Source organism: Falco naumanni, chromosome 9 (assembly GCF_017639655.2).
Source record: "Falco naumanni isolate bFalNau1 chromosome 9, bFalNau1.pat, whole genome shotgun sequence".
Classification (NCBI taxonomy): domain Eukaryota; kingdom Metazoa; phylum Chordata; class Aves; order Falconiformes; family Falconidae; genus Falco; species Falco naumanni.
The window spans coordinates 13,796,439-13,819,505 of record NC_054062.1 but is presented as its reverse complement, the minus strand read 5'-3'; the positions used below and the strand labels follow the sequence as shown (position 1 = coordinate 13,819,505).

Genomic DNA, 23,067 nt, shown 5'->3' with positions numbered 1-23,067 from the left:
GCAGCGGGTGCACACAGGCAGGGAGCAGGCAGGGGGCTTGTCTTCCCCACCGCGCTGCGGGCTTCTGCTGGCCCGAGGAGCCAGTGGTTTGATTTGTGAGGAAGCGAGACAGCATCTCCAAACCTCAGGTCCCTGTTCTAACTTGGGCTGCCTCGGGCTGGCGCTCCCAAGGCTGCTCCCTCTTGCCTGGGCTGCTGGTGCTTGATTTCTGAGTCTTCAGACGCAGGTTCATGCTCTGAATAACCAGACAGGCAGAAGCCTTAACGGGATTGTGCCAACTTTTATTTTATTATCTTTTCTGGAAATGGGATTTGGAGAAGGGAAAGGGAAGGAGATGTGCAAGGGGGTGCTGATTGTTGCAAAAGGGGATGCTTTGGATGTACACGGGCAAAGGTGTTCCTGTCTGACTGGAAATGACTGAAGCAGTAAAGCATGACAGACAGGACGCCGCTGCAGCGGATATGTTTGCTTGACGGGGTTTTTGGTTTTAAGGTCTACTTTGTAGGTCATTTCATGTACAAAACAAAAAAGCATATTTTTAATGTCTTTATATGTATTTGTGTGTATATATATGGTAGATATAGAGATATATATACACACAGGCACATATTGTATATTCTTACAACTCCCAGTTCCTAAACACTTCAAGTTTGAAGGGCCATGCATGTATAAGTGTTGTAAGGAGAGATGCCAATTGACTGAGACAAGGCTTTCCAACTTACTGGCTGCATGATAAATAAGTGAGCAAGACACCTTTAACTGAAATCTTGCACGCACACAGGGAGAAGGGGTTGGCCAAGCACCGAATGGCAACACCCACATTGTCCTGTCCCTGGCTGTTCCCTGCAGGGGTGACGTGTGGCTGCTCATGCTGTCCTGGGATTTGGGGAGCTCACTGCTTCAGGGCTTGGAGGGGCAGATGGAAACATGCTTGGTTCTGCTGCCCGTGGGTCAGGCACCCCGCACATCAGGGCTTCTGTTTCCCTGTAGGGCTCCCAGTAGACTGTTTTGGTTTCTTTACCATGAAGGAGGAGGTTTGGTGGGCAAGGGGGGGAAGGGGGTTGGGAGGGGAAAGACAGTCAAAATTCACCATACGATAGTTAGACAAATCTTCATAAAGGTCCGTCTGCCTGCTCGCCTCTTGCTCTCTCCTGTTCACTCATTCTCTGTAGGATGCACGCTGTTGTGGGGCTAAAGGTCTCCTTCTGTCAGGCTAAGGTCAAGTCCCTGGTTGGCAGTGGCAGCCCTTCATACGGGCCTGTCCACGGCGTATTGGCAAGGGCTCAGGTTGGAGGCTGCCGTCTGCACCGCCGGGTAGGTGAAGTTAGCGTGCTGCTTGGCCTTCAGCCGCAGGCTGGCCAGGCTGGAGTTGCACGTGTCCCTGTACATGTAGGGGCTGGCTGTTGAGGCGTAAGGACAGGCACTGGAGGAGACAGCAGAGTTGAGGCTCGGGCTGTTCAGGTTGTTGATGTTTCCCAGGTTGTTGAGGCTGGACGCCGGTACTCCGGTCACCGCGGAAGGGACCATGGATGAAGGCATGGTCATCGAGGCGATGGAGCTGGGGGGGGAGAACATGGGCTGGGAGGAGAGGGGACTGACGTTCATGGAGTTGAAGAACGGGAAGCTCTTGGCTGAGAGCGGGCTGGTGGCGAGCCCCTTGGTGGCCCAGTTGTTGTAGGAATAGCTGGAATACATGTCGTCATAAGGCTGCATCAGTCCATTGAACTGGGCTCCGAAGCTGTTCTTGCACAGTTCAGCTTGTTGGTTCCTCTCCCGTTTCCTCCACTTTGCCCTGCGGTTTTTGAACCAGACCTGCAAGAGAGAGAGGGGGAGGACAGGAATAGCTCTGGGCTGTCGCTGGAAGGGGCCTTGCCCCGGTCTCTTTGCCCAGCAAGGCAAGAGCCATTGCAGGGCCAGGGGTGCTCCCAGGAAGCTGGGGGACTGAACATCAGCAAAGGGTTGCAGCAAGGTGTCTGGGCTGCAGGGTCACCTCCCAGCAGGAATCGAAACCCAACCCCTGCCACTTTACAACATAGAGAACAGCCCACCCTGCTCAACAAGAGGATGCCCTTTATACTGGGGGAAAGGGAGGAAAACACTTGCGGTATTTCCAAGTGACCACAGCCTAGGACGAGGGGTTGGGGTTATGTGACTTGGGAGCAAAGTATTTGGGGGATATGGGTTGAAAGTTGCTGAGTGGAGGAAATAACCTCTCTTGTTTTGACTTCACCTCAGGACCAGCTTGGGGTGGGGTGTTAGAAGTTTGTCTTCTAACAGGAAAATCTGTTAGTGTTGGAGGGACTCAAACAATACAACTTCCTAGAGCGTGGAAGCTGCTGGAAGGCTATTCATGGTGCTGCTAACTCGTATTTCTAGTAGCAGAGAGAAGCTCTCACTCCAACTGGAGCCCTGCCATGCTACGCCTGTGACTGCACAGTGGTTTGGGAACCCCAAAAAGTGCCCTCCAGCAAGGCGGAGGCGGGGGACGATGGCCCTGCAAGGAAGGGGTCTGCTGGGTCAGGGCAGCCAGTTGGTGGGGCTCTGGGGGCAGAGCCTGGGCTTCGCATCTCCCTGTGTTATTTGCAAGGTGAAACTGGATGGGGAAGGCACCTCCAGCGTGGGGTACATGTGGCTGGATGTGTCACACCTCGGGTGCAGAGCCTGGTGACGTGTTTTCGAGACAGGGAAATCTTCTAGTGCCCCTAATTCCTTCCTTGGTTTGGGGACAGCTTGGTGGTGGCTTGTATCATAGGCAGCTTTCTCCCCACAAGCTCAGGCCCGGGAAGGTGGGAGGGCTGCAGTCCTACCCGGACTCGTGCCTCCGTCAGGTTGGTCCAGACTGCAATCTCCTCCCTGGTGCTCATGTCTGGGTAACGGTTTCTCTGGAAAGTGGCTTCCAGCTCCTGGAGCTGCTGGCTGGTGAAGTGCGTCCTCTGCCTCCGCTGCTTCTTCTTGAGCGAGCCGTCTTCAGGGTTGGAGTCGTCCGTCTGGTTCTGCTGGGACTTCTCGGTGTCTGTGCAAGAAACAGAAAGATGGGAGAGAGCCCCTGAATTAAGTTAGGGGCTTGGATGCATTCAGGGAGCCCGTCCATGGAGCAACCAACATGTGCTCGGTCAGGTCCCACTCTGCTGCACCCACAGGAACGGCCCAGTCTCCCTCGCCAGCAGGCACCCACCCTGCACCAGAACCAACAGCCCCTCAATGCAGCACAGCGTGCCCTTCTTTAGCTGCTGTAATGGATGCCAGCTTCCAAATGACTGGATTGGGATTTTCCAAACTTTCAGTCTCTGGTTTTCATTTGTTGTAGTTCAGGTGGGTCATAGAGGCAGAATTTACCCACATCAGCAGCTTCTTGCTCTGCTTAAAACTCTCCGCCTAAGGTGCCCTTTAGAAAATGGCATGGGAATTGCCACTCGTGCTGCAGCAAAAGAGCCAGTAGCATTTTTGTGGACAAGTGATGGGAAAAGGGAGATCGCCAATGATAGCAAGTTGAGGCTTTTAAATTGACTAAATCTGAGGAGCGCAAATTTTTATCCTTCCTTCTGACAACTCTGCCTTCTGACTTAGGTGCATATATTCTTGTCTTTAAAAAGTAGGAAAAGGCCTCTCTTAGACCTGGCCATGAAAGTCTCCAGCAGCTACCCATCCTTCCACCCATGCCCTCCTTCTCCTCGCTCAGAGATCCCCCTCCTAAAGGCAGCATCTTTCATGTCATTGCCCCTCAAATGGACATTTTGAAACTCCCCAGCGTTCACACTGGTATCTAACTGGAAAGCACAGCCTAGCCACCTCCTCGGTGCCAACCTCAGGCCTCAATGCTGAGCTTTCGGCTGCCATGGCTGTAGGTGGGCAGCCAGGTGCTTCCCTGTGCCACAGCTGCACCCGGGGCTGTCAGTGCTCTGCAAAGAGGGGCAGAATGCAAATGCAAATACAAACACCTTCCTGTCGCAGCACTCTCCAAACTATCAAGCTGCAACAAGGTCTTTTACCATCTCATACCAACATACTCCATGCCAGTCCCTCTGCTGCCTTCTCCTCATCTCTCCTCACCCAGGGCACATGTTCTTCTCCAGATCTTTCTTCTTTGGCTGCCCCCCTCAGAGCTATTTAACCACTTAAGAGAACCAGCCACAGCTGCACTTTATCTACACCAACCAACCCACCGCCCCTGAAGCCAGCCCACAGCTGTATGTTATCAATATTAATTAACCCAGCTTCGTTCCTCTACACCTTCCATCATCAGAAGAAAATGTCACATTTGGGCAATCCATGGAGGACAACTACAGGGAGGAAAGCTACAGCTTGCTTAATTCTGTTGGGAACCAAACCAAGACACCATAGAAGAATATTATTTCAGTGAAAATAAATAATTTCCAGTGAAAATAAATAGTTTCTGATATTTACCTCCTCCTTCCTCCGATCTAAAAGCAAGGTAAAGCAGTTCCAGCTGAAAATCAGGTTTTCAGCAGGGAGGGGAGATCTTTTATAGTGGGAAATATTCAGCTAAACTAAGAAATTATTGCAAACAGTTGCCAAACCGTTGCATCTGAGAGAACAACCTTTAAAAAAAATCCTGGCTTTGCTCATTGGTTGTGGGGTTTTTTAAGTGAAAGGTAGCTTAAAAGGTTTCAAAGTCCAGAAAAATCCTAACATGGAAGGTGTCTTGTACAGCCCCTTAAAAAGAAGGGAGGCAGGAAGACAGTAACCTGGAATACAGCTGGGCAAGGAAAAAAAGGTTCCTAAAGTCAGATGGATGAGCTCTGGAAAAATATGGCCCATAAAAGCTTAATGGAAAAGAGCCTAAAAGAGAGGTTGAAAAACATCTGAGCCCCAACAGAGACAGGACTCTGCTGCAGGGCGGTGCTGTACCCAGCAGCTGGTGCTTTAACAGAGCCTGGCCACACGCTGCTGTCCCAGGACCCTGGTGCCACTACCCGCTTCCCGTGGCAGCCCAGGAAACCTCTCCCTGCTGCTCCTGGTCAATCCCTCCCTGCACCTGCCCTCAAAGGAGCGATGGAGCCACGGAGAGCATTGGCGGGAGAGACACTCGCTCCTCGCGGAGGGAAGCCTGGCTGTGGGCGGAAAAGGTCCGCTCTACAGGCAGGCGCTGTGCTGACTGACACGAGGTGGGTTCCCCACGGGCTCCCCACCAGCTGCCTCTGCAGCACCTGTAATGCTACAGCAGGAAGGCTAACGCGCAGAGAGCAAGCTGCCCACTGCCCACGACAGCAGGGCGCAGGCTGGGTCTGCTGGGCAGGAAGGTGCTGCCTGCTGTCCCCAGAGCCAGGGCAGCTCATGGTGCCAGCCAGGGGGTACCCGCGTGAGACCTTCAAGTGCACTCTTGAAACAGATGAAGCCATAGGTCCTGAAAAGTGGTATGGTAGGAGTGGGCTGTGGACTCATGGTACTCTCCTTCTTCCAGTGAGCATCTTCATGTGAGGATCCCACATTCAGCAGAACTCTTGGAAGCATGCTTTTAATGTGGATCTTTTTTGTAGTGACTCTTGCCAAGGAGATAAATCTGGTTTCTCTAGCTCAGTGCTCTAAGCCAGTGTTGGAAGAGGGATTCCCACACTATCCATCTCTAAAACAGATTAAAAGGGGAGTGATTGCATGTCTGAGCTAGTTATTAGGAGTGGCTCCGTGCAGGTGAAGGGCCGCTACTCAGTTTGCTTGCTCACCTGCTGAGCCTGGGTTAACAGAGCCCCTGATGTACACAGGGAATATGTTCCCACAGAAGCCCCTGACAAACGTGGGTTTCTGAAGGGGCCACTGCAAAGCAGGAGGCTGTGCCCTAACCGCGAGCTCCTGTTCGGGGCTGCCCTTCTTCATGCAGGAAGAAACTGTGCCAAGAGGGAAGGAGAATATAGTGGAAGTACCACTGGCCTACAGGCTGCATCTGGGTGGAAGAGGTCACCAAGTATCTTGCTTTGGTATTGGTCTTCTCCAAACCTTCTGGTGTAGAACTTTCCATAAATCTTGCAAAGTTGAAGGAGACATAGGAATCCTGACTTTGAGGCTGGAAAAATCTCTGCAGCTACATGTTCTTCTTATTGCCCTCTCTGTTTCCATACCCACTATGTGTGGCTCTTCCTGAGCATTGCTTATGGGGAGTGTTGTCTCATTTCTGCTTCTTCCCTAGGTGTCACAGCACTCTCCAAACTATCAAGCTACAACAAGGTCTTTTACCAACTCATACCAACATACTCTTCATGACAATCCCTCTGCTGCCTTCTCCTCACTCAGGGCACATGTTCTCTCTGCTTCTTCCTCCTCTCTCTTCCTCGGGTGCCCAACCTCTTAACAGAACCAGCCACAGCTGCACCTTGTCTACACCAGCCAACCCACCGCCCCTGAAGCCAGCCCACAGCTGTATATTATCAATGCTCATTAACCCAGATTCATCCCCCTACACCTAGGCAGGGGAAAAATGCCCTCTAAATGGTGCAGAGTTTGGGCATTGCAGCAGGGACCAAAACCATGGCAATTCCAGAAGACAAGGGACCCCACAGGAAGGATGGACGGTGTGGGTGCCCTGAATCTATGCTGAGGAGAAGAATACAGGGAGATGCAAGGCAGCTCCTCCCTCCTCACCCTCGCTCTCCCTCTGACCTGTGCTGCTTGATGAAACCTAACAGAAGGAGGTGCCACAAGCCACACCACACCACCAGAGGGGACACAGCATCCCTGAGAGCTGAGCCCAGACAAGCAAGGCTTCTTCTCCCTTCCTCAGAATCTCTTACTCTGCAGATGGAGGAAGCAGAGCCAAGGAGGAGCAGGGAGGATGCTCTCTTGAGATGAGACAAGCAGTGCCAGAAGCGCAGCCCTGTGGCACACTCTGCTCTGCCTGGCACTGGTGACACGTGGCTGCCATTGGCCTCTGAGCTGCCAGCCTCTGAGTGCAGGTAGGGCTGGCGAACACCCACCTCCCAGAACCATTTTATTTCTAGACCATTTAAGACAGTGGGGAGTGACATAGCCAGGCACCCAGCATTTATTGTCAACCCAAAATAGGATGTGGAATATATCTCATGCACGTTCGCCCACTCAATGAAACGACTGCGATCATAGCTGGAATTAGCTGCTCATGCCTAATGGAAAAAAAAGTCAGCTCCTAAATTGGCAGTTCTGTGGCGTGCCAGGGTGGGCTTGATCGGGAAGGCCACTTGAATGGAGATGACCGCCGTGCATCCAAAGCAGCTGACGAGGAGCCACTGAGCTTGGGGATGTGCCCAACTAAGGTACGTGTGCAGCGGGGAATTTGGCCGGTGGATTCTCTGACCATAGTTATCCCAGTGTAACTCCCTCCACGATACTTACTCTAGGGAATTTTAATCTGCATCATTATGCTTATTAACTTGCACATGGGTGAGCCTGGAGGCTTTACGCGGGGAGCAGCAGGCTGTCCCTGGCCCTTGCACTGGCAGCTGTGTGTTGTCCTGCCACATCCAGAGCAACAAGGGATGGACTGGTCACAGGACAGATGCAAAATCCAGGGGAAGCCACAGCATTTGGTAGCTGATTTCTGAGCAGGTGTGAATGGTGATGTTTCTTCTTTGGAGCCTGATAAAGAACATGGTAGACTTGGGGTTTGATTCAGCCTTTGGGAATGGCCAGAGGCACCTCCTTGGCAGCAGCCCACTGCGGAGCCTTGCACCAAGGCACCGGAGAGCAGACTTCATCAATTAAAGCAGGGGCAAGACAGTATTTCTCTTCCTTCTTATTGCCTGAACCTGGGAAGTTCAGCCCAAGGTTAACCTGTAGCGTGGAAAGTTTTAACCTAAGCAATTTAAATACAGTTGGTTTGGTTTTTTTTTTAAAAAAGGCCAGTTTATAACTAGGTGTAGCCCTCTGCACCTTGGATGAGATTTCCCACGTTGCGGGGAGAGCTCTCCCACTCTGCGGACCCACTTCAGGCAAATACAAGACAATCTCAGCTGGGCAGTGACCCAGCTTGCCTGACTCCTGCCTGCCGTGGGCTGTGCCTGCTGTGAGCAGGGGCTTCCTGCAGCCGGGGCCAGGCGGCCCCATCACCGGGATGGCATGCTCACCTTCCAGGTGGCTGTCACTGCCACATGCACCCCTGCGCCTTCCTCCTGCCTGCTGGAATGGCTGTGCTGCCACAGCACTCCGCTGGCTCGTGGTATGAGAGGAACTCAGCGTGTCCACAGAAGCACTGCAGCTGGCTCCTGCAAGCCACTGGCCACCTGGACCACCCACAAGGATGGATTAGGGCACCTCTTGCACCTTGAGCCTTGCACTCACCGCTGTGGTCCTGCCCTTTGCAGCTGTGCTCGTGTTGAGGGGTCCCAGAGTCCGAGAGAGACAAGGCTGGGCTGCGAGCCTCCGCGTCTGCCAGCAGGTTGAAATCCATGGGGCAGCGATGGGTGGTGGAGGAATCTGAAAAAGCAACAGGCACAGGGTGATTAGGGAGATGAATATGTGTATGTGACCTCTCCCCAATCCCTCTGGGAGGGACTTGCCAACCTTTGAGGGAAAGCCTAGGAAAAGCAAAGGATCCCTGTGTGATCCTTTGACCTCTTAAGAGTTTCCTGGATGGAACACGGACATACCAGGGTTTCTGCTGAGCTTCCCTATAAATCAAGGATTGTCTAGTGACACTTCTATTTGCAGCCTTCAGAGAAAGAGCCTCCAATTTATAGGTGACATTCAGACTGAAATAGCAACGCCAGGAGCATGCTGTGTAATGGAGATCTGAGGAAGTGGTTCTGGGCCAGCCAAGGGCTGTTAGCACCTTCCTCAGACATCCCTCCTGTCCCATCCTCCCTGCCCAGCTTCCCTCCTCTTTCTCCCTCACTTCTCCACAAAGTGGTCAAGCCCAAGGAAAGCTGTCTCGAGAGCACCAGCACAGGCGTACACGCACACACATCGAGAAGAAAGGCACTCGTGCACCAGCAGGAAGGCACGGCTGCCCACGCAGCTGCTGCCAGGAGCAGAGACCCAGGCACTGCAAGTGGCCTCCTTTGGGGTACATAAGGACCTCTGGAGCCTGAATCAACACGGGAATCATGTTACACAGCCTTGGGTGCCTGGGAATGAATGATCCTGGCTGCAGCAGCAGCTCGCTTCCAGCCGCAGGTCATCCTGGCTGAAGGCTCCCTGTGTCCCCTCAAGTGACTGTCCTGTTCCTGTAAGCCACATCCACTGGCTGAAAGCATCCCAGCTGGGAAGCTGGCAGCACTGCTCCCTGCAGCTGCACACACCACTGGGACTCCTCTCTCACCTCTTTCCACACCTCTTCTCATTGTGTTCTTCCTCGGGGGCCCCTCACCCTCCACCTGTATTGCCCAGAAAAGCTTGGCCGAGAGCACTTTGGTTTGGACCATGCTGGACACTTGTGAAGAGGCAGTGCGCGCTACCAGCTCAGCCATATTGCTTTAGACAGGTGAGCTGGCCCCACGTTAGCCCGTAGCTGGAGTTTTGGATCATAGCCCCGCCATATGTGCGGTGATGTCCTGCCACCAGTGCACGTGTGGTGGCTTCTGAAGGCTGGGCCAGCAGCTCCCGGTCGCCCCAGCTCGTGCCCTCCCAGCCAGGGAGCCTCTTACTCTAAAGCACAGCAGCAGCCAGTGCACTGTGCCGGGATCTGGAGCCTGGGTTTAGTGGGGTTGGTCCAGGTGTCTGGGACTTCCAAACCGCAGGTGGATGTCGGTTGGATTCTAGCTGGAGAAGGATTGCCTGGCCCTCGGATCCATGCGTGGTGGGGAGGGAGCCTGCGGAAGGTAGTATTTCGCCTGGACTGCACTAGCTAGTGTTTAGACATGTAAACAAGTGATTAATCACATAGCTGTTGCACCTCCTTTGGAGATGGATGACAGTGACTAAGAATGTATTTTCAGAGCTGTCAAAAGCCTCCTGCCAATTTGAGCAGGGCTGCCACCAGGGCCCTTGGCAAGGCTGACCCCCGTACCTGCAGCGTGCTCCCCAGGCTGTGGCAAGAGGGCAGGGAGCAGTTTCTCATGGTTTTCTGCCTGGTTTCTGCAGCAAATCTTGCTCACAAAACCCCCGGCAGTTGCCCTTGCTCTCCCCTTTGCCTGACCTCCATCCCCAGCCCTTCCTGGGCGCAATGAATCTGTCTCAACACTGGCCTCAATCAGCACTCTCCAAAAGCAGCATCTAACGCAGGGACACAGTGCCAGTTTCCCAGAGCTCTGCCTGGCTCTGGGCTTCTCCTCTCCTCCGGGAGAGAAGTGGCAGGGGCTCCATCTTTGGCGTGAGGCTGGTTTCCATTTGCACCTCGCAGCAAGCCTGACCTTTGATGTCCGCTGGCTGTGTAAGCTCCTGGCAGCAGCAGGGAACAGCCCTGTTGCTTTTTGCCATGTGTACGTACACGGAGTGATGTGACAGGGGCTGTGTTTTCTTTAATACCTTTGCATGGAGTAGGGGGAGTCCATCTGCTGCTGATATTGCCATGGCTTTTAGCATTACTCTTGGAATTATGCAGAAACGCGCAGTGAATTAATTCCATGGATTAAGTCTTGATTAAGATGTGTGTCACTTTGCTGTCTCAGAATTTATTAAGAGCCCTTCTTGAGGCGGCGGCAGATGGAATTTCTGCCCAATGTTTGTAGATGATAATTTCCCCTCTTCTATAGCCATTTGCATATGATTGCATCTGTCAAGCACAATTTCCTCTCTTCTAGGGCTTGACTCTGTACTGGACCAGATTTAAGGAGGAATTCAGACTCCTGCCTTGCTGTAACTGAAGGACAGTGTCCTCCTGCACCAGGTCCTGTTTGCTTTCAGACTCTTTCTGCATGGCTTGCATTGCTTTAATCTGTGCAAACTAGACTGGAGGTGGGAAAACCAGGGGGAGGAGTATTTTACGGTTAGTTCCATAGGTGTAAATGACAACACAAGGTAGAAGGCTCGGGGGAACCCAGTCCTAGCACTGAAAATTCATGTCTTGTCCTGAACCACAGCAGTGCAGTGGTTACAAGGCTGATCCGAGCCCCCGGGCACAGCATCACGTGCTTGGCCTGCCTCAGAGATGCAGTGGGCACCAAGATTAAAACTGGTTTTAAAGTGTGGCCCACATTCAAGTTGAAACAGGGACTTGTGGCTCAGAACAATTCCACTTTTTGAACTGAATTTAAAATGAGGAGGATTTCAGAGAGCAGATAGTGTATGTATATATGTAATTACATACCTACTGCATGTGCCCTATGTGGCGGCATTAAGTCAAGGCCTTCTTGTCTCGCTGTGAGCTGGTCATGGAGAAGCAAAAGGAGAGGGGTATCTGCTCAGCATGGTTACGAAGGACCGCAGGAGAAGTCTGCGATGGGGGCAGCATATGAGCTCTGTACCGATGCATTTACCCAAAGGCAACCCCATGCCACTGTCACAAATGACTGTAGGTATTATTCTTGATTATACAGCCCTTTCAGATTTAATTAAAGGTTTCCTCCATGTAGGCTAGATCTCGCTGTAGGCAGAGACATTAAGAAAGTCAACGCTGAACCTTCATGGCATTTCTACTAAGTTGTTTGCCTGGTCTTGGGATGTTACTGAAATTGGCACCTCAAAAATGTCTTTAAGCAAAATCAAATTTATCACCTCCATCTGCATCTTCATCTCACTTTCTTTTAACACAAAAGAATGGTTTCATTAGGGAAAGCTCCTGCACTAGTAACACGCAGCCAGGCTTGCTCAGAGGTTTCACTTTTGTAAAACTAGCCCTGGCTCCCAGCCTGCTTTGGCGCCTGTAACTCCTTCCATCGATGTACGTAATTGCTCCCAAGATAAAGGTTCCCAAACCTGTTACAAACACACCTTTTCTTCTAGTCACTACCTATGTGATCCTCTCCCGGGCTCCTGTGTGATGCCCCATAGGCACGGTGGAGGGCAGGGGGAGGAAAGCAGCTCTGGCTCTAGGTTTTTGCTCCTTTCACATTCACCCTCTTTCCGTTTCTGCATCAGCGCCAGGCTGCCCAAGCCAGGGCCAGTAGGGCAGGAGGAGGAGGGCACTTCAACACAGGGCAGACAACCTAATTTACCCAAAAAGATCAAGCAGGGGTCCCCGTGACCTCTCTCCTGGCTCTCCATAACGTGCTGCTCCATCACCCGGGAGCAAAGATGCCTTTGCTTGTTGTGGGTTTTTTTGGGAGGGGTGGGAAGGAAACATAAAGGCTGACAGTGAGCCAAGCAAGGCTAATTATAGTGGTGGCTTTTGTGATGTAGATGCTGCCTGCTGAGAGCTGCATTCAGATTGACAAGTGCATGCTGCTCAACTCCCTGCTCTGCTGCTATCGGGGACCAGGCTACCTGCTGACCCTGCTTTGGAGGGGAAAAGCTGTCTCTTGGGTTGTTTTGATGTTACTTGGCTTTCCATGGGCATGCCAGGGCGCTTCAGCAGAGGCCTGATACTTGGGGTCCCCGGGCAGCAGCACATTTGGGGTGACCCAGGGGAAGGAGAAGCCCAGCTGAGCGGGCTCCCTCTGGCACAGGCGCAGCCCTGCGGACCTGCAAGCTTCCCCCACTGCCTGCACCTCGGCCGGGGCGGCTGCAGCCTCTGCTTGGGATGGCTGATCTCCAAAGGCTCCAGCATTATCCCTCAGGCAGAAAGGTGCTCTGCAATCAGTGAGGGGCAGTGTCGTTTCTTTCTTCCACCCCTGAGGTGAAGGTATGATATTACACTAGATGTCTTGGGGTCAGAGCTGTCTCTTCCTGCTCCATCAGTCCCAGAAGTCAAAATGCTGGGAGTCACAAGATTCCTGATGGAGTCTGGCCGATTGCTTCACTCCTCTCATGCTCGTGTACCCCGTGTGCTGGCTTACTTTTAGCAGAGATAAACATTTGGGACACTATTTCACTGTACATTTTCAGGAAGATGATCTGCCACTGTACTTTGGTCCCTAGGAGGGGCTCAGCTAAGGTGGAGCAGCCCCTGCTGCCTCCTCTGCCCCATGTCAACGGGGAAGGGGCTGAGGCTGCACCTGTCCCCTCCTGGAAGAGCATCTAGTTCTCCAGATATGTGCATTTATTCAGGGGATGGTGCCATCTGAGTGCCTGCAGGCTGCGATTTCACGTGCCACAGCCTGCACAGCACACAAATTGCACAGAGACCCGAAAGCTGGGCTCTCTTTGCTGGCCAACATGAGTGCTGCCTGTGAGAGGACTCTTTCCCTGCAGCTAGAAAGCAAAAAGGATGATGGGACACAAGATGAGTTAATCTTAGTTTCCTCAAGATTATAGAAATATACTATGGGGAGACCAGGGTCACCCACTGCTAAACATCTCAGTGTAGCTTTAAGTCTCTAATCTTAATGGAATTGCAGCAGGAACCAAGAGTGACCATTAATCACTGGAAGATAAACAGCAGCAGCAGCCAGCCAGTGGCCCGGAGCGCAGAGCCATTTACGGGACAGGGAGCAAGCTGCCTGCCTCCAAAAACCTCACCCAGCCCCAGGCTGGCTGAGCAGCGCTTTTGGGTGCACACTCAGAAACGGATCATCCACCTCCAGCAAGGGCTGAGTCACAGGTTATAATAAACTTTATTTCTCGATTTAGTCCTTGCAGTTGGGCACTAACCCCTGAGCTCTGGCACTGGGTGGTTTCACAGTGCTGCGTCCTGCTTTGAAGCCTGGAACGTGGTTTGGGTGTTTTTTCCTTCCATCAGCAGGAACTGCCAAAGCTCCCTGCGGTGCTGGTATCTTACTGTTGTTGGAGCAAGTTGCCTGGCACTGCCCTGCACGCGGTGTGGGCTGCGAGAGCACTGCCGGCTGTGCGTGGTGCCATGCTAACCACAGCAGCCCAGGCCCTTCCTGCCCGCAGGCTGGCTTTCCAAGGAGGGTGTCCAGGCTGTTTCCACTCTTCTCTTTGTGTGTGACTCCACGGAGTAGTTCCTAATTACACGAGGTGGGGAGAGGATGGGGAGATGAGGAGCTGTCGCTGACTTGGCTTCTGATGTAGGTAAATTCTGGGCTGTTCTGGGACTCCATCCTTCATCCTAGAAATGATGTTAATGAGCCTATTTGGGCTGGTAGAGGCAATGAAGCAAGATTCTTTTAAGTGCTTCCAGATCCTCAGATAAGAGGTGCTAGGGAAATGCCCAGCTTTGCTGGACGTGGCCTAATGCATTCCCCAGGGGCTGGCGGCAGCCTGCAAGGTGAGAGCAAGCCGCTCTCTTCCTCTGCTTTGACAGGAGCCTCCAGCTGCAGAGGAGGGTGACGGCCAAAACCCTCTGCTCTGGGCAGCAGAGGGTTAATAAATCGCCTGTATTCCGGAGGATTATCACAATGGAAACGTCCCAAGGATTGACAGCTCCATATCCATGTCCGCAGCAAAAAAATCCCACAATGGAATGTGTCCTGTTCGCTTATTTGATGGGCTGCACCATGCCCCTGCGCCAGGGAAGAGCCCTGATGTAACCGTGTCCTGTACAACACATCTTCATCCCTGATGGGTGCGTGTGTGTGAATCCACTGAGCTAAAGCGTGGGGGTCTGCAGGGTGATGCGCTCTGGCTTGGCTTAAAGCTATGTGCATTAGTATCCTTGGACCCCAGCACTGCCCTGAGCCTACCTGGATAGTTTTTTGAAACAGTGCCCAAAATTTGGAAACAAAGAGCTAATCCTAACAGAATGAAAGTCCCACCAGACTTGCTGCAAAGTTTGTTTGTTTGTTTGTTTGTTTTTCCTTAAACTAAACATTCGTACTTCTTGAACTCTTGTAAGTGTTGCGCTGCAGGTCTCGCCACATCTGGCTGGGTTTCCAGCATCCCTGGGATGCTCTGCCTCAGCAGGGCTTTCAGCTCCTTGGCTCCATCAGCCAGGACTAGGATTTTCCTTCTGACAAACTATGCAGTTATATTAATAAAGCCATGCTTTGTTACAGCTTATTTTGTTTGTTAGGCATCTGGAACAAAATAAGTCGGCAAAGGCTCAGTTTTGCCAAAATGAATTGTGATAGCACAAAGTTGCTGCCATGGTGAGGCTCTGTGGTGCAGGAGTGCTGGGAGCAAGAGTGTGGTCTGCAATTATGGGGGAATAGATGTCCTTCGGGGAAGTTAATCCCTTTGTTTTGGGGAAGGGAGGAAAGAGAGTGATTTCAGTAAGAAATTCTGCCTGGGAGAGTCTCGCAACTGAAACAAAGGACCCACTAAAGCGGAGCACCGTATTCACCTGGCCCAAGCGTACCGACCCCACTCATCCCTGCCTGCCCTTGCCTGCTCCCACAGCCCCGGTGGGCTGGCTCCCAAGTGACCCGCGCCAGCACCACGGGATCTGCTGCATCTGCATGGGAGAAATAGTTGCACAGCCACAACGTACGAGGGACGGTGATCTCCCCTTGCACCCACGAGCGGAGCCAGGAGTGAGACAAGAGGTTGCGAACCAGGATGCTGGGCAGGCATGAGCAGCGGCAGCCTGCCTCAGGGCCAGGGCTGGGCACGCGCTGCCCGCAGCGGCAAAGGGCGGCAGGGCCTGGCATCAGCACATCGGTATGCGGTGCTGTATTTATTTGGGCGATTGTATGAATTTGACTAATTATTCCAGCAGTCAAAGGAAACTGGCCTGGTTCCCGTGGGGGGCTGTGCTTGCAGGAGCACGGCAGGGTTATTTCTATATCTCTGCGGCCATAAAGTTGGCTCATTTTAGGGAGGCTCAGATAGCAAGATCAAGGACCCCAGAGCTCTGTGACTCCAGCTGCTGTCAGGAGTTTTGTATGCAGATGGAGGGCAGCGGGTGACTCAGAAATTATCGAAGATGTAAATGATTCTCACAATTAGTAAACAAGCTCAAGAAAGCCCCTAATCAAGCGGGTGGTGCGGGAGGCTGAAGGTCAGGAAGGATGCCGCCATGCCGTCGGCACGTCACACCCTTATAGCTGGCTGACCTCGGTGCACCGTGGAGCTGCCCGTGTCTGCCATCCTGCAGCACTTCTGCTAGAAATCCTTTCTGGAAAAGTTCAACTTGATCATAAACATTTGTTCTGTGGCAAAACTGGCAGCTAGAAAGAAGCGTGCTTTTTTTGGGGGGGGGGGCGGAGGGTGGTGGTGGTGCTGGATCATTGTTTTAAAAGAACCTGGTGGACCCCAGAGGGTTGCAAGGCTGCAAAGGGAAAAGTAGCAACTGCCAAGGGCGCCACGATGGCCCCATCGCCACCGTGGCCAACGAGTGGCTCTGTTGGTTAAGGCACTGAGAGCCCAGGTGCTGCTGGCTCGCTCCAAGGGATGTGTTGTCTCAAAGTGCAAACCCGCAGTGCTGGAGGGAGCTGATGTCTGCTGTGCCTGGCTGTAAGGTTTCCCCGATGATTTGTCCTTTTCTTTTTTTTTTTCCCAAGCAATTTATATTTAAATTTTTTTTTAAGCACTCTGGCAGGAAAACCCTTGCAGGACTAAAGCTTCCATGAATAAAACAAGCAGATGATCTCAGCCCGCAGTATCCCTCCCCTCTTCCTTGGGATACTGCGGCTGGTAGGGCTGGGGCAGAGTGGCTCCGGAGGGATGCAGGAGCTCGCTCACCCCCAACTCTGTCTTTATGGACCTTGCAACATGCCCTGAAGGTCAGCCTGTTTACCCAGACGGTGTTTGAAGGGGCCAAGGGAGGTGATTAGCCCTCCCCATTGCAAACAGTGCCAGGTCCAATCCTGCAGCGTTTTGCAGGCGGCCTGCGCTGGCAGAATCAGGCCCACAGGTCGCCTGGTCTTGGTGTGAGTGTCCACAGCAAACGGCTGAGCTGTCGCATGGGGGGCAGTGAGGAGGGCGGGTGGGCGAGCAGGGAGGGCTAGCAGCCCTCCATCCCCGCAGCCTGTTGCCCAGGTGCCCCGCTCAGGCCACGACGAGCCACCCCATGTCCTGAAATTCAGGGGCACAACAGACACCACAAGCAGCAAATCAAGGGGTTTGAATTTCAGGACCCTGAAATGCCCTGCACTGCCCAAGGATTGCGTACGAAGCCCGTCTGTTTGGGGTTGGTGGTTTTTTTCCCTTAAACCCTTGGGTTTTCCATCTGCTGGAGGCTGCATCCCATGCGGAGCCCTGGGAGGTCAGCAGTTTGGGCGGGCAGGGACACAAGCTGCAGAGCCCTCATTACTCATCCAGCCTGGCCCTCAGGCAATCCCATCAAAGCGGTTCAGAGAGAAAAGGGATGGGGCAGAGGGAAGTAAGCTGTCTCAAAACACAGCCGCCTGGGTCACCCCCCGAGCCCGGTCACCGTCCCCACCCCCCCTCCCCGGCACCGCCCGCCGGCACCGGGGACGGGACCCCGCACCCCGCGGGACCCCTGCCGGCCGCCCCGGCCCCGGGCACGGCTCAGCCCAGACACTGGGGGTTTAAATACTGTTATTAAAGCCCACCTTACACAAGTAAAGCTGCAAAACCCCTTCTCAACGGGACGCAAAAGTGTGTATTCTTTGCCACTTTGGAATTTTGCCCTGGTTAGGTACAGATCCACACCCCGACTGAGCTTTATGGCTCAATTTATTCAGCTTAAAGATTTAGATTTTTTTTTTTCAATCACCTTGGCACATCTAGTCCTCTAGAAACTCTTACTTAATTTATTTTGGAGAAAAACTTCCACAGATTTACTTTAAAAAATAACCTTGCAATAAATGCATGCAGAAAGAAAGAAAAAAAAATCCCAAACCAAAAAATAACTCCAACTTGTAGAACTGGAAGTTGGGATATTGTGGCACCAAAAATAAAACTGATGGAACAAAAAGGGAATTTCATGTGGTTTTCATTGTCAAGTCTAAGCTCAGAAACAAACAGGAAATAAAAATGGCTAAAACAAAAGAGATTTCTTTTAAAGTGTGTTCAAATCTAAGTGGGGAGCTGCTTTATTTGGGAGGGATGCTTTGTTTATTTGTTTTTCAGAAAAAGAAGTAAATAAAAATGTCCACACACAGACAGGTCAACTTGATTTACAGTTAAGTCCTCATGCTTCTCACTGGTCATTTGTAATAAGCTTTTTTAAGAAAATTAGACTTGCATAACTGGCAGCATTGGAAGGGGGAGAAAAAGACAGTAAGGGGGAGTGCTTCTGCTTGAAATGAGGGTTAGGGGGAGAAGGCACAAAGGGGTAGGAAGAGAGGTGAAAGTAACCGTGAACTCTCCGGTCATTCATTTTATTTCATCTTTGTAGTTTTTCAGGTTTTACAGTCAGCTCTGTGGGTGCTGAGCCTTTCAGTCCATGCCATCCCACTGAGGCTCCCCAAGCAGCAAATAAATGCTTTTATTTAATAAGAGCAGTCTGCAGGATCAGGGCTATGTGAAACAGGGCGGTGTACATGCTATGTCCTACAGATAAAAGTGGTTCTTAGGCTCTCGGATTTGGGGTTGTGGAACTTGTTTGATAGGGATTTACAAACAGGTGTCTCAATCACAGTGGCTCTGACAGTGATTTTGAGGGGTTAATTTAATGCAGGCAGGACCCAGCTCCCCACATCAGCTGAGATCTCCAGCAGCTACAGCCCCATTAATCCATCTCTGAACACTTTGAACAGTTGAAAAATCAGATGGATAAAATTAATAGCAGCTTCTGCAAATTCAGTTCTGGTTTCCCTTCTCTTTTGCACTAGTTAACAGGGTATAAATGTTTATTTTCTGGTGGAGCTGTGGTTTGGGAGATGAGCATCAGATTGAGGGTCAGGGGACAGAGGTTGTATTTCTGGCTCAGATCAGATAATTCTGCCAGAGCTCAGTTTCTCCTCTGCACAACAGGGATGTTTCCCGTCGCGCTAAAGCATCCAGAGATCTGCCCGGGGAAAGGCTAGGTAACTCCCAAGGAGAGACATTGTAAGATGCAGCTCTTCAGAAATGAGGGCTTTGAGCTTGAACTTGTACCCTGCAAATCAGCAGGAAATTTCCTGTTCAGTGTGCAGAGGATCGACCCTCTTCCCGAACCTGCTGGGCAGCACTCCCACACCACTGGGGAGAGGGGGACCCCCCTCGCTCACTCCCCGTCTCTTTTTAAAGCCTGATAATAACAGAAACGTTTCTCAGCTTCTGCCCAGCTAGATCTCCTAGTTCCTTCCTGAGAACAACTTTTAATATTTAATTGTTGCTGAAAAACAGCAGATCCATCGCTAACCATCCCACTGGAATTTGCAGCTCTGGCCAGGCTGCCGTACCTGTCCTCCTCCAGGGCTGGAGGGAGATGAGGCTTTTGAGCAAATCCTTTCCTACAGAACCAACCCCCTCTGTGCTCAGTCCAGCCCTGGTCCCTTGTGCTGCCGAGCCTCCAGGAACAGCCTGTGGACTCCCTTAAATGCCCCAAGGAAGCCCAGAGCTAATAACCAGCTTCATTCAATTCCCAGTCACATTATTATCCAATCTGCCAGAGGCATTAATATTCAGAGGTGAGGCGGGAGGAGGGCAGGGGTGCTGGTGAGGGGAGCGGCACACAAAGAGGAGGAAGGGAAGCGGCGACGGGCTGGCCTCAGAAATCCTCTTTCTCCAGCCATCTGATACCCCAGCCCATTTCAGCCGGGTGTTGACAAGAGAGGGTTTTTCCTGCGGCCTCAGCACTAACTTCGATGCCAGTTGGTGGAGGCTGTCCCCCTGCCAACAGCAAACGCCTGGGCTTGGCGCAGCCTGATGCCCTCAGCCCCAGCAGCCCATGGCAAGAGGGAGAGCTTTGCCCCCTCTGCCATCAGGGCCTAAGTAAATAGCAATCTCCCATTTTCAAACAGACAGATAATCACTAAGCCTGCTCAGAGATACCACAGCCTCCCATTTCTGACCACCCTCCCTCCACAGCTGCACAGTTTCAGCCTGCAGCTTTCCCAATGCAGGGCGCACAGCATAAGACCACCAGCTCTCCCCATCCGGGACTTCGTTCCCAGCCCAGGTGCCTCCCCTGTCCCCAGAGCCGGGGCACATGCGCCGGGTCACGAGACAGACCTCATGTCCCCAGCTCATCTCATCTTCCTTTTGGAGCGGTCTCCTAGATCAGGTTTCTGCCTTTTTCTTTTTGGCAGTCTCCAAAGTCAGCCTCACCTCTCAATCTCAAGGTTTTGGGTAGCATCTGACAGACAGAGAAGATGCCGCTCTTTTACCAGCTCTCCAGAGGGTGCATTAACCAATACTTTTGCAATCCAGTCACAATTTGCAGACCTACTAATTGCCTGAATTAAGCCCTTATAGAAATATAATAGATATTAAGTGAGGCTTGTAATGGTTTCTTTGCCAGAGATACTGGTTTTTAAAACCATTGCCTTGGACAGGAGACAATTCGGGAATATAGGTGGGCTTTCGGGGGGGAGTCTGGGCTGCAGGTCACACAAACCCAGTAACATCAGTTGCAGCAGGAACACCCCGGTCCTCGCCCAGACCCCTCTCCTGGCTGTCAGGGAAAGATGTCTCCCCACAAGGAGCACTGGGCACGGTGTGAGCACTCACTCGCTAATGAAAAAAAAAAAATCAAACCCTGCTCTGCTTCTGCAGATATTTGTGGAGACTGAAAACAGCTACCATGCTCTGCTGGTCCCTCAGGAGCCAGCAGGCAGCTCTTTGTCCCTCACAGCAAGGCACCATCGAAGCCAGCACAAACACCCATCCCTATGGCTCACCGATGGGCTGAGGAGCCGGGAGGGAGTGTGGGGAGCCAGGGAGACCCTGATCCCATCGCCAAAAAGGTGGTCCTTTCCCTGCCTTCGGAAGGTGGGACGGGAACAGGGGTGACGCTCCTGAAAGGCACCTTCCTGAGCTGTTGCTTTCAGCATCTCCCCGAACTGCAGAGGGGATTGAGCCATTTCACCCCTTGCATCCTCCAGGTCATAGAGGACCCACAAGCTTGTCCGGGGGGATGCCAGGCTCCCCTCTTTGCCACTAGTCCCCGCTCCAAGCGCACTGACGGCGGGCCCACCGGCCGGGGGGCTACCTCCCGCCAAGGCGAGGCACCGGGGCGACCCGCGAGGGGACGCCGCCGGCCGAGGCAGCAGCCGGGTGAGGTGGCCGGGGGCTCCCGGCCGGGCCCCGGGGCGCTGCAGCAGCACCCTGCAACCCACCGACCCGCCGGGCCGGGTGGGGACGGCGTGCGGAGCTCCGGGGCCGCCCCGACCCCCGCCGGCGCCTCCGCAGGGCCCCGGCGCTGCCGGGGGAGAGCCAGACCCCTGCCAGCCCGGCCCCTCAGCTGTCCAGCCGCGGGGGCGCCGGGAGAGGGGCCGACAGGTGTGCCCCGCTCGGCGGCACTGGGCCCGCCGCCCCCCCGGGGCCGCTCCAGCAGCTGCGGCGGAGCGGGGCCGGCCGCCCTCCCCCGCCAGAGCCGCGGCCAGCCGGGGCGAAGCCGTGCCTCTCCCCCGCGCCGTGGAGGGGCACGGCGGGAAGGACAAGGGGGCGCCGCGCCGGCGGGCTGCTCCTTCCCCCGGGGCCGCACTCGTTGAGCGCGGAATAGCCGGGGTGAGCGGCCGGTGTCGGACTCCGTCGGGCGGCCGCTGCGGTCGGCCGGGTTCCCCGGGAGGCCGGTTCGCACCGTGCCCCCGTGCAAGCACCCGGAGGTCCGACCGCCGGCCCTGCCCGCAGGCTCCCGGCGCCGGGCGGCCGCGCTCGGCCGGGACGGCTCGGAGCTCTCGGAGGCGCTGCCGCGGGGGTCGGCGCTGCCTCCCCCCCCCGCCCCGCCACGGCTGCTATTCCCGGCCGGGCCCCCAGCGCGCAGCAGCCACCAGCGCCCCGGGGCCGGTTCGCCCCGTCCTCGGGGCCGGCTCGCCCTCTCCCCGGCGCTGCAGGGAGGTCGGCTCTGCTGTAAACAGGAGCCAGCCCGTTACATAAATACCATTCATCCAACTGTCCAACAGCCGTCGGGCTGCCCGCCTTTCCCCCGCGGCGGCTCCCTGCGCCCTTCTCCCCCGGACCCTGCAGACAGCTGAGCCGCAGCGCCGTTATTTACGGCGAGCCCCGGCTAATTTAAACAGCCCCGGCCCCGCTCGCCCGAGTGGAAAATGACTAAGTTTAGCAACGGCGAGAGGCTCCGGCCGCGCTTGCCGAGAGGGGCCCGCGGTGGCCCCGAGGGGGCGGCCGGGGCTGCGGCACTCCGGCGGCGGCCGGGCGGGCAGGCGACGGTCGCGGCAGCGCCGGGCACGGGGCTCCGGGACCCCTTCTGGCTGGCGGGGCAGAGCTCGATCCGCCCGCTCCCCCCCCTGCCCCTGGCTGCCGGCCCTTGCCCCGCGGGGACCAGCAAAAAGAGGGCCCCGGGCGGGAGCGGGGCAGCCGGCGGGCGGAGCACGCCGAGCCTCCCCGCCGGGGATGCTCTCGCCCCGCGCCGGCGTCGGAAGGGCTGCGGGCGGCCGGCGCCGCACGCCTAAGCTGGCACCGGGGGACTCACGGGTAAAGAAGGGGAGGACCCCGCCCGCGAGGCCGGGGACGGAGGGGCACTTACAGCGGCTCCAGATGCGGGCTCGGCTGGGCGGCCTTAATCCTGCGAGCGGGGCGAAGCTGGCCCCCGCCCCGCGGCCCGGGCTGCTCTGCCGCTGTCAGAAAGTAAATCCCCCCGGCTCTCCGGTCACCGTGCGCCTCGCTGCCGGCCCGCGGCTCACGGGGAGGGCGGAGGTGGAGGGCGCCGGCCGACTGCCTCCCATTCACCCTGGCCATTCACTTTATGGCGGGCGGCCGGCGCCCCCCGCCAGCTGCACCGGGCGCCCCGCTCCCGCCCGCCCCATTCCAGCTGCGCGCCCGCCGCCGCCCGCCCCGTCCAGCACCGCCCGCCCCAGCCCCGCCCCGCGCCCCCACCGCCCAATCGCCCCGCGCCTCATTTCCAACCCGCCCCGGGCTCGCCGAGGAGGGCGGTGGGTCCCGCCCCCGGCCCCGCCCCGTCCCACCGCCCCGGGGCCGTCGCCTCGGCCGCGCCGGGCATCTCCCGGGCGCTGCGCCGCCCGCTCGGCCAGCCCTGTAGCGATAGATATGTTTTTATTTTTCCCCGTGTATATATATGTATATGCACACTTACATGTTGCTGTTAGCACCGCCGTGACCGTTGCCTGCGCGCGTTGCTCACTGCTTGGCGATCCGGTACCCCGGAGCCCGTGCGGGCCGCCCGCTCCTCTCGGTGCAGGCGCGGCGAGCCCGGCCGGGCTTTACAGCGGGAGCCGCCAGTCTGGCCGAGGTTCCTGG

General features: G+C 54.8%; 1 protein-coding gene across 1 annotated transcript; it reads right to left on the bottom strand.

The window, feature by feature from the left end:
• Positions 1-279: 279 nt before the first annotated feature.
• Positions 280-22,587, bottom strand: PITX3 (paired like homeodomain 3). Its single transcript, XM_040606281.1, has 4 exons — positions 22,337-22,587; positions 8,266-8,400; positions 2,808-3,013; positions 280-1,812 (listed from the first exon to the last, which is right to left on the bottom strand). The coding sequence occupies exons 2-4, from the start codon at positions 8,372-8,374 to the stop codon at positions 1,249-1,251; spliced, it is 879 nt and encodes a 292-aa protein (XP_040462215.1). The 5' UTR covers positions 8,375-8,400; positions 22,337-22,587; the 3' UTR covers positions 280-1,248.
• Between the last annotated feature and the right edge of the window lie 480 nt (positions 22,588-23,067).

Bases quoted from the DNA above. Each gene is read 5' to 3' on its own strand.
- PITX3 (XM_040606281.1), bottom strand. From the start codon at position 8,374: ATGGATTTCAACCTGCTGGCAGACGCGGAGGCTCGCAGCCCAGCCTTG. The intron at 3,014-8,265 runs GTGAGTGCAAGG...TTTCTTGCACAG, and splicing joins CAAAGGGCAGGACCACAGCG to ACACCGAGAAGTCCCAGCAG. The intron at 1,813-2,807 runs GTAGGACTGCAG...TCTCTCTTGCAG, and splicing joins TGACGGAGGCACGAGTCCGG to GTCTGGTTCAAAAACCGCAG.